The 12,377-nt window shown below is 34.8% G+C and overlaps 1 protein-coding gene across 1 annotated transcript; it reads right to left on the reverse strand.

The window, feature by feature from the left end:
• Positions 1-3,820: 3,820 nt before the first annotated feature.
• LOC120158978 (protamine-like) lies at positions 3,821-12,168 on the reverse strand. Its single transcript, XM_039169689.1, has 2 exons — positions 11,688-12,168; positions 3,821-3,918 (listed from the first exon to the last, which is right to left on the reverse strand). The coding sequence occupies exons 1-2, from the start codon at positions 12,166-12,168 to the stop codon at positions 3,821-3,823; spliced, it is 579 nt and encodes a 192-aa protein (XP_039025620.1).
• Between the last annotated feature and the right edge of the window lie 209 nt (positions 12,169-12,377).

Genomic DNA, 12,377 nt, shown 5'->3' on the forward strand with positions numbered 1-12,377 from the left:
CAAAGATTTATTTATTTGTGCGATCGATGGATCGGTCAGGATGATCTTGTTGCAATTGTTAATGTCTATGCACCTTGTGTGGTGAATGACCAAGTGATTTTGTGGAAGGAACTAATACAGTTGAAGCATTCGCATCCTGCAATCTGCTTATTTAGAGGGGACTTTAACGCTGTAAGATTTAGAAGTGAAAAGTGGGGGTGTACTGGTCTCAAAATAAAAGATGTAGGTTGGACAGGTTGACGAGCTTGATGAAGGTGGGAACATTGGTGTGGCAAATCATGAAACTCAAGTAGCTTTAAGAGAGTGCATATTGGATCTTTGAGAAACTTTGAAATTCAAGAATACTTGTGGAAGCAAAAGTCAAGATAGAATTGGCTAAAGTTGGGTGACTCCAACACGGCGTTCTTTAACCGAGCTGCTAAAGTTAGAGCTAAGAATAAAATGATTAGTGTATTAAGATTTGGCGGCTGGTGGATTGTTGATTCGTTAACTAAAGGACTAAATGAAGCAATTTGGAGTTGTAATGAAGACAAAGCTCCAAGGCCCGACGGTTTCAACATCAAATTCATTACACTTTTGGGAAGAGGTGAAGGAATATATTTTCAAAGTTTTGAAATAATTCCATAAGACCGGAAAGCTATCCCGAACATGAACAACTCCTTCATCGTTCTTATTCCGAAAAAGGACAACCCAGAAGAAATTTCGGAATTCAGGCCTGTTAGTTTGATCGGGTCGATTTACAAAATTATTGCTAAAATCTTATCCAAATGATTGAGTCACGTTATTTGTGTCCTAATCAGTGATACCCAATGTGCGTTTATTCAAGTGAGACAATTTTTGATGGGATCTTGATTGCTAATGAATTTTGTGGATTGTGCTTAAACTAAACTTCTCGAAGGCGTATGATTGTGTTAGATGGGAATTCCTTACCATGATATTGAAGAAATTGTGTTTTAATACAAGATTGACAACTGTCGTTTTGATGTCAAAATAAATTTCTTCTTCCCAATAGAGTATAAGAAATACGCAGTAAAGAGAAGTAAGGATCGATCCTCAGAGACTTAGAAAAATTCCCAAATTTCAATTTGAATTATTTAAACCAGGCAATATGTAGTAAAGAGAATTGGGGGAGGGTTGAATTAAAATGATTGAATAAGGAAAAATAATTTAAAGCAAAAATTAAGAAAGTAAACAAAGATTTAAAAATAATTATAGTAAAAAGCAACCTCAGGCCTCGCTTTGACTCAATTCGTTTATGGTCATTGAAATTGGATTTTCACTTCGGGATTCACGCCGGTTACAGTCTACAAGGCATTATCCATGTAACTGGCTTTTCACTTTGGTAACTGATTTTCTCAAAGCCAATCTTTGAAAATCCAGCTTTTAATTGAACCAACTACGACAATCGACGTTAGTGCAAAAATTATTTTAGTTTAGGAAAAGCCCGATTCAGATTATGTTGTCTCTCTGAGAATCAAACCTGATCTCATTTCCCTTAGCGGACCGCTGCTAAGTGTGTTCACAGGAAATCGAATTTTCTATTCGTCGATATTTCCTCCGAACTTTAAATAAGAACAACATCCTGAACAACGTCAACTTTTTGAAAAGAAAGTGTTTTGTTTTTAAAGGATAGGTCGATTACCTATCCAAGTTTTTCAGAATATTAAGAGTGGCATCCTGAAGATGTTAGGTGCTTTTCAATTCTCACATATTGAATTGAGTCATCTCTTAGCCTTTCGGCTTATAATAAAATTAGTTAAGTATGACAAAAGTCATTCTTAGCATGTTTAAAAATAAAACTTAAAATAAAAACAAAAACTTGAAAATAAAGAAAAGAATAACTTTATAAAACCAAAAACAGAGAAGAAGAGTGAAATCTTAATTGTGTTTAGGCTTGCCATAAGAGGGTATTTATAACATCTAAAATCCTAGAGATAAACATAAAATTAAAATAAAAATAATCCTAAAGATAATTCCAAATGTTTTCCAAATTCAAACTTTAAAATTTAAAAATAAATCTCCTAAGATATCACTGCCCGTCCATCTTCCAGAAGGTACTGACTAGATCTTCTAGAAATCTGCTGCTGACTGGACCTTCTAAAAATTGTCATGTCAGACCGTGTCGTGCCCATGTCTCTAGTCATGACTAAATAATAAAAAAATACAAATTGTGCCCTCTTTACTGCTAATTCTTGAAAAAAGATCCAATACAAAATCCAGCACAATACAACCAAATCAGTAGTAATAAATCCATAAGATCAAAGAATTAATGAGGAAATATTTTCGATTTAGAACACTTATCAAATTCCCCCTCACTTATCTCATGCTTGTCCTCAAATATGTTTTAATCAGATCAACAGAAAACTCCATTTACCTTTCTTTGCAAAGTCTCACATCAAAGGAAGCAATGTAAGTAGAGACCACAATAATCATCCAAATCAAGACACCAATCAATTGAACAACACTAATTGGAACAAGGTAAATATAATTGTGACATCCATTCATTCATCAATCTCAATACCACCTAACTTAACACCTTAACAGGATTCACTCAAATAACTGAATGTGCTTGGGGTATAGAAACGCTCAACGTCAGAACCGACACGAAATTACCATAGGCCTCCAAGTAAATCAAATCTCCACTACTAATACGAACAAGATGCACATATCAAAGGGTCTTTTATTAGTTGTAACGGGGCTTAGGTAAAGGTGGGGGAAAAATGCTAATAATATGGCTAAAATTCAAGACAAGGAACTAACAAATAACAAGTTCGACTCCATCAATCGTCTAAGTACAGTAAGATAAAAAGACACAAACCATCAAAAAACACCTTTCCTTTCGAATTGAATTTGACTTTTTTGTACTTTTGATGTTGTTTTGTTTCCCCCTTTTCCCATGTCTTTTTCTGTTTTCTTTTTCTTTTTTTCTTTTTCTGAACTGTTTTTTTTAAACAAAGAACTTTTTCTTTTGCACATGACTTCCTTTCTAACACCACAAAAATTGTTCACTTGTCCTGAAAAGAGTATAAAAAAGGGATAAAATAAAAAGGCTCGTGTTTATAAATGTGGCGAAAACAAAGAATGGTAATAGGCTCAAGAGTGGTTAACAAGGGGAAAATGCATGGATAAGAAATTTAGTGGGGAAAATAAAGGGGTTAATCTTAAGGTGCCCAAATCATTTTTAAGCATCATGTTATTGTGCAATCTCGATATTATTTAAAATGCAGGTTCTAGAATACCAATGTCGAATTCGACACACTCAATCAAACAAAATAAGAGCAAAATGATATGCTCGTAAAGGCTTAAATCTAATCAAAGTGTTTTCATGCATTGAGCTAAGCACATTCCAACCAACAAAATCATGAAATATCACAAGAAATCCAACTTGATCACAACTCATGCTATTCGCTATCAAGAATATCTTAACCTAAACAATTATGTATTCCCAAACAAGCATGACATACCAAAAATATTCAACAAGACAAAGAAATTCAATAAAACTTTCGACAAAAAAACCAACACATACTAGCATCAAAACATAAAGATAAGCAAAGAAAAATTCAATTTAGACTCTACTCCCCCTCAATTAAGGTGTTTTATCCCAAAACATAAAATTAAAGTACGAGAGAAGGAATATAGAACTCCCATGATTTATAGTGAACCACGACCACAGCTACGACGAGAGGCTTTGGGACGAATATATGAAAGAATTTCAGCAATGTTTGTCTCAATGGTGTTGATCATCTATTTATGTTTTCATGTCCGGGCGAGATGTTGCAGGTGGCGGTTGTGACGCATTGCGACGAACGAAAACTTGCTCTCAGAGAGGAGTAAGAACACCAGGTGGAATAAAGTATGGTGCACTTGAGGTTCCAGTAAGTAAGCCCATCAAATCCAAGCATTGCTCATCCAAGGAATCTGTAGAAAAAGCATAAGTAAACATGGTAACATCAAAATTAGCGATGCGAGAAGCTAAATGAGTAACATAAGAGCCAAGGATAAATGGACGATTAGACTAAATACCGATCTTAAAATCCCAAGCAAACCAAAAACCTAAGTTCACCCACTGGCCGACTAACATACACCATAAAAATAAAAGCTAGACTCAGCTCAAGAAAAAGACGAGTCATTTCGGCCTGAATTATTATAGGCGAGGAAGCGGTGTATATAGCGTAAGGTCAGGTTGTGTATATGATGAGATCGAGTCGAGTGAGCGTTGAACGTATGACCAACCAAGACGGTGAGTGCCTCGTAAGACATATCGGCATCGAAATCCTACGGAATCTCAAGCAGAGCAGTATGATACTCATGAATCATGACATCTGTCACAAACCTCATAGCAAGATTAAACTAGAAATAGACATGGAAAAATGATTCTCGCATAATTGAAAAGTAACAACATTAGAAGAGGTAACATTAATAAGACGATGCTGTGAAAAAGTGAAAGTGGCATAAAATTGAAAGACAAGTTCATAAAAAGTGCCATAATTAATAAGTTGATATAAAGTCTAACCAATGCTAACAAAGTAAGCATGTACATATAAGCTAAATGTAGAGTTTCCAAAGTTCGAGTCGGAATATATTTATATACATGAAAAGGACAATTACTTACTGATTCAAAACACACTAACTCCTCATTGTTGAAATGGAAGTAATCTTGCAGAGTTTCTTAAATAGGGACAGCATACGAGCGACCACGTCGATTACGTTATAGATTCTCATGAACAGTCTGTTTTTCACATATTTACCTTTTGGCGTAAATTTGGTTGCATTGTATCCGAGGGATTATTGGAAGTTGAATTAAAGTTTGAGGGCAATCGAATGGAGTTAAATAGTTGATCGATATGGCATGGAAATAGAGGTAATACTCTACTACCTTTTGTATGCTTTTTGGAGCTCATGGATAGATGGTAAGTGCTTGATTGAAATTGATTGGTCCATTATATGTATCTAACTATCAACGGACTCAGACGTAAATTGAAATAAGGAAATAAAACAATATAAGACTTCGACGGCTCGATAAAGAGAAATTGGAAGATCAATCGAAATAATTATAAGTTTAGTGATCCAATAATAAATGAATCGGTTTCAATATCCATAAATTTTGATAAATCTCTTTAAAGGTTAAATATCGGGATTATTTGGATAAGAAATTACTTAAAATAGCCCTAAGAGGTAAAATTTTGAAAATGCCCTTGTATTGAAAAAGGACCAAGATTTTCCCTTGTGGTGAAATTAACCTCTAGTAAGCAAATGAGCAAAGTACTCTAAAATTTAAATGGAACTGGAATACATTCAAGCCTAAGTTACCCGAAGTAATGCCATCAACGGAATTAAATGAAATTACGATAATACCCTTAAAGAGTAAAAAGAAAAATGGGTGACTATGAAAATGGAGACGACCTATGAACTCATATCTTGATACACTTGATCTCGAGAAGCATTGATTTAAATTCTGAATCTATATTGGAATTATATAATTACCCATAAAGTGTAAAATAACCAAAATGCCCTAAAGTGTAAAATAACCTAAAGTATCTCTATGCCATGGAATAACTAATACGTTTAAAATGAATATATAAACCTAGAATATCAAAATAAATTTATTATATGACCAAATTAAATTGAACATAAGTGTAATATATATCCAAAATTCAGAAATGTTCAAATTACTCTGAAAAACTCTGAAGTGACCAGGATAGACTTGACTACTAAATGACCTAGGTAACCATAATGACTTGTGACTAAAAGAGTGACTTGGATAAGTATGGAAATGTTGATGAACTTACCTGATGTACTATCCCCGTGCTTGTAAACCACGAATCAAGTATATCGACATTTTTCTGATAGTGTTGCGACGTGGGAATAAAATAAAAACCAATGGAATATATGTTCGTCTCCTTAAGATCTATTCAGCGATGATTCTGGAGGTGATCAATGGATAAGAATTGTTAGTATTAAAGAGTGAATACCCTGGAAGGGTATTGAATGGAACAGTCAACATGCATTAGTTCTAGAGTTGTTCAGCTTGAGTTATTTCGATAATTTGATATATCAACACAGATTGTAAATGTCCTAAACCTTCATTTCTCCCTTATCAGTTCAAATCACACCAGTTATATATGATCACACAAGTAACTCAGATGCAAAGAATTCTGAATAACACATTTGGTTTAATTGGACTAAAATCCTGTTAATTCAATGCATAATCCTGAAGACCTCAGATTGTTTGAGTAATGAAATCGCTCTCCGTAAATCTGAATATAGGATTTATTCACTATAAAGGTTCCTGAACACCTTTCGGATGCACCTGAATCATAGTGGGATTCTAAAGTATCAACTTTAAATGTCTGATTAGTTCCATTAATAATCGATTTTTTTTAATAGGACCTCGTTCCTGGAATCCGATCAAAGTATATAAGTTTCACGTTTTCCTAATAACTATTCAGTGCTTCTGAAAAATACTTGGATCCTCTAGTGTGTTCCGCATATACTACATGACGATTTTATATGTCTTAAAATGAGTTTTACTGAAATTATTACTTTACTAGTTTATGAACCATGGCAACATGGTATGTGTTCTCTGATTACGTTTTCATTGAAAAATATGAATTGTTCCTAATTTATTAAATCATGGAATTTACTGAGTTATGAACTATGGTTTCATGTTTTCAATGGTTACTATTTAAACTATTTTATTGGGACATTATCTGGGTAGGCTGGAGTATGGAGGTACAGCCCCTAGACTGCAATCATACCTCTTTGAGCTGGAACTCTAAGGTTGAATCCTTATCTGTAATGAGCAAACTTAAGTTTTCATCCGTTAGGACTCTATCGTTTTATAAAGGAATACCAGTAACGTCTATTTGAATTCTGTAAAGTACTACACGAGCCATGTGAGAGTTACTCATCTGAGAAATTCTGACTTGGCTCCGGAAATGAAATTCGGATATGCTACTTCTTTATGAGCCTATTCTCATGACCAAGACTGAATTGATTACTCAAGGACATTTTCGTTCAGATTCTTTTATTGAAATTAGAAAAAGTTCTGATAAGAATGTATACTCAACTAGTTAAGGATTAGTGGAGGATCTGTATTTCAATAAGAGCTACATTATAGATATGAAAGAACTGATGGAAGTTTTATTTCTGTAATTATGTGACATGAATGAATTTCGAGGACGAAATTCTTTTAAGGAGGGGAGAATTGTAACACCCAAATTTAGGGTTAAATTTTAGAAATTATAAAGTATTGGATTTAATTGGTATTTTGAACGAAATGGTGGATTAAATTGTAAAATTTCAAAGTTGGAAGACCATTTTAAGAACTGCATAAAGTTCAGTCATTAAACTCATGGTTTACCCATTTTTATTATGAGTTGAATTATAAATCCCCCATTACCATATGTTTCTGGAAAAATTATCCAATTTTCCTTCTCCAACAACCCTCCTTTCAACTCCGATCTACTCGTCGTCTGACCTCCGATTGACGAACCGAAACAACCATCGTGTTCGTTGTCGATCGAAGAACAAAACCCCTCAAACCTTTCGTCGAGAATCGTCACCGTTCATCGTTAATTTCAGTCAGAAGTATCGTCAGTAATAACTCGATTTCAGTTGGTTTTTCGTCGATTCACGACGATCTGATGATCCGTTTTCGACACCTCCCGCACCATTGTGTTCCTTGCATCGTTCCGAGTCCACCGGTGTTCTCAGTTTCTCTGCCGTCGCCGGCGCGTGGAGGGGTGAGATCGTCAAAGTTTCTGATGTTTCGGAATCGAGCTCTCCGCTGTTCAAAATTGTGAACTGAGCTTGGTAAGTGTCTCAAAATGCCTTAAAATAATTATTAGGAATTTTTCCGACACCGTATTACTGTTCACGCACCGCACGCGCCACCACCGAGAGTGACGATGGCCGCAGGGTGTTAGTTTTGTAATTAATTTCTGTTTGGGTGCTATTTGCGTAAAATTCAGGTGTTAGTTTCGTAAATATTTACAGAAGGTGGCTAATTATGTAATTAATTTAAGATTTGAGAGAGTTTATTAGATGAAAGGAGTAGTAAATTGATTGAATGTATAGATATGGAGGGTTAAATTTAATGAATTGTTTTGAATTAAGACCAATTTGATAGAATTTATAAGTTTTGAGGACTAAATGATATCTTATCGGGCCACATCACTATCTTCATTTTGTTTTGAAAGATTAAAGGCTTGATTAACACCAAAAATGAAAGTTTAGTGACCTAGCTAATAAATATTTCTGTTAAGGCTGAATAAAATTGACTCTATAGTTATTCAACAAAAAATAGAAATAATGCCAAATTTTATTGATGAAAGGCGTAGTGAACCAAATTTATTAATTGAATGAAAAAATATAATCTAATGTGATAGAGTATAAGTTAACATTTAATTGAAATGGTGCAAGGACTTACTGGAGAAGGAATTATAAAATATAACAAATAAAAGATTGCAAGCTCAACACACAATAAAATAAAACATTGTAAAATAGCATTATCGAAAGCTGCAAATGTATTCAGTAGGAACACTTCGTCCACAATTATTTAGAACAAGGCTCAATGAAATAGGAAGGTTGATGTTAATGCCTAAGACTCTTGCTCTGGCAGCAGTGCGAAGGCAAATTGTAGCTTCAAGATCAGAAAAACCATGGATTAGGCTACAACATGGTTTTATAGGCACATCGCCAAGCTCAACATTCACCAAACCCAACACATCAAGACACACACCGAGATTCAGGGGATTGCATGTACCGAATTGACCACGACCATTAGAGACAACAGCTCCGGGACGAATAATAACAAGGTTTTATATGGTAAATCATTTTCGGATTTCAGACGAATTTGAATATGAATTTATCTTTTATATGGTAATATTTAAAAAATACTTTTTTCATATATTCAAATATTTTATGATTATTTCACCTCCATATATATCAAGCACGTGTTTTATATACTAATGTTTATCATTAGATCATTATTTTCTTCTCAAAATTTTTGTTTGATGGATTGTAAGGCCAAGGCCAAATGGAATGGTCGACTATGTCATAATTAATGTTTGACAGTTTTTTGTTATTGTTTCTTTACTTTATTATTGATCTTTCGGGACGAGCTTTTTTAATAATGTTGTTTGAATATTACCTACACGGTTATTAAACTATGGTTCGATTTTATTCTGACTGGCAAATTAGAAATGTTGTCAAATAAAAATAATGCCAAATTTAATTGATGAAAAGTGTAGTGTACCAAATTTAATAATTGAATGAAAAAATATTACATAATGTGGTAAAGTAGAAGTTTACATTTATTCAGAATAATAATGAATGGGAAGGTCAAAAAGTGTTAAAAAGACTTGGTGAACAATGAATTATAAAATACAACAAATAAACAATTACAATCTCAACACACAATAAAATCAAAGATAGTATAATAACACTATTGAAGGCTGCAAATGTATTTGGTAGGAACACTTCGTCCGCAATTATTTAGAGCAAGGCTTAGTGAAATAGGGAGCTTGATGTTAATGCCTAAGACTCTTGCTCTAACTACAGTGCAAAGGCAAACTGCAGCTTCAAGATCAGCCAAACCTTGAATTAGTCTACAACATGATTTTATAGGCACATTACCAAGCATAACATTCACAAAACTCAAGACATCAAGACACACACTAAGACACACTAAGATTCAAGGGATTGCATGTACTAGATTGACCCCGACCATTAGGTAAAAATCTCTAAGACGAATAACAACATAATTTCAGGAATTTGTTGTACAAGAAGAACCTTCTAAATTATTAGCAACATTTTAAAACTAAAAATATGATGACAAATAATAAATGTGACGAATGCAATAGTTAAGAAACGTGAATACACTTAATGAAATTAAAAATATATAATATATTAAATAATATTTACATGTATTAAAATACATATAATTTGTATGATGACAAATAATAAAAGATATATTTTTGTATGAACAATCTTCGAAAACATATTTCTCTTAAGTTAGGAGACTTTGCACAGATTCCCCAATACAAAAAGACATTGCCTTGATTTTATTTTAATATCTAAAATATAGTAAAATTATACTATCGATAAAAATCAATTGTAAAAAAGGTGACATCATTTGTACGTAGAATCATAAAAAATACACTTCCCCTTATTTAGGAGGCTTTCACACTGATTTTCCTCACAAAAAATTATTGTTTTTTTTTTTAGATCAAAAAAATTATTAATATGTTTAATACACACATATAATACATATAATATAGGATGAATAAAATATAAACCATACTATGTATGTATACGTATACGTACACATACACATACACATACACATACACATACACATACACATACACTACACCTACACCTACACCTACACATACACATACACATACACATACACATACACATACACATACACATACATACACATACACATACACATACACATACACATACACATACACATACACATACACCTACACCTACACCTACACCTACACCTACACATACACATACACATACACATACACATACACATACACATACACATACACATACACATACACATACACCTACACATACACATACACATACACATACACATACATACACATACACCTACCCTACACCTACACCTACACATACACATACACATACACATACACATACACATACACATACACATACACATACACCTACACCTACACCTACACCTACACCTACACCTACCCACACATACACATCACATACACATACACATACACATACACATACACATACACATACACCTCACCTACACATACACATACACATACACACACATACACATACACATACACATACACATACCATACACATACACATACACATACACACATACACATACACATACACATACACACACATACACCACACATACACATACACCATACACATACACATACACACACATACACATACACATACACATACACATACACATACACATACACATACACATACACATACACATACACATACACATACACATACACATACACATACACATACACATACACATACACATACACATACACATACACATACACATACTACACATACACATACACATACACATACACATACACATACACATACACATACACATACACATACACATACACACATACACATACCATACACATACACATACACATACACATACACATACACATACACATACACATACACATACACATACACATACCACATACACATACACATACCATACCATACACATACACATCCACATACACATACACATCACATACACATACACATACACATACACATCACATACACACACATACACATACACATACACATACACCTACACATACACATACACAACACATACACCACACACATACACATACACATACATACACCATACACATACACATACACATACACATACACATACCACCTACACCTACACATACACAACATACACCTACACCTACACCTACACCTACACATACACCTACACCTACACATACACCTACACCTACACACACACCTACCCCTACACTACCATACATACCATACACATACACATACGCATACACATACCCTACGCCTACCCTACGCCTACACCTACGCCTACACCTACACCTACGCACACACACCTACGCCACCTACACCTACGCCTACGCATACACCTACGCCTACGCCTACGCCTACGCCTACGCCTACGCCTACGCCTACGCCTACGCCTACGCCTACGCCTACGCCTACGCCTACGCCTACGCCTACGCCTACGCCTACGCACCTACACATACACCTACACCTATGCATACGCATACGCCTACGCCTACGCCTACGCCTACGCCTACGCCTACGCCTACACCTACGCATACGCATACGCATACGTATATGCCTACGCCTACGCATATGCCTACGCCTACGCATACGCCTACGCCTACGCATACGTATACGCATACGCATACGTATATGCATACGCATACGCATTCGCATTCGCATTCGTATACGCATACGCATATGCATACGCTTACGCTTACGCAGAAGCATACGCAGACGCATACGCTTACGCAGACGCAGACGCAGACGCAGACGCAGACGCAGACGCAGACGCATACGCAGACGCATACGCAGACGCATACATATAATACTCTAATATAAGCATAATATAACATATAAGGATGAAAATGACATAAACACAAAATTCATCAGCACATAATTATTGAGATGGTCTTTTTCGGAGGGGGAAAGGGGGTCTCATTTCAAAATTCTTTTTTGATCGGTTAATGATATAATGTGGTTCGATGAGTCACCACCAATCTTTGATTAGGGTGTGA

The sequence above is a fragment of the Hibiscus syriacus genome, unplaced genomic scaffold (genome assembly GCF_006381635.1).
Source record: "Hibiscus syriacus cultivar Baekdansim isolate YM2019G1 unplaced genomic scaffold, ASM638163v2 tig00111338_pilon, whole genome shotgun sequence".
Lineage (NCBI taxonomy): Eukaryota > Viridiplantae > Streptophyta > Magnoliopsida > Malvales > Malvaceae > Hibiscus > Hibiscus syriacus.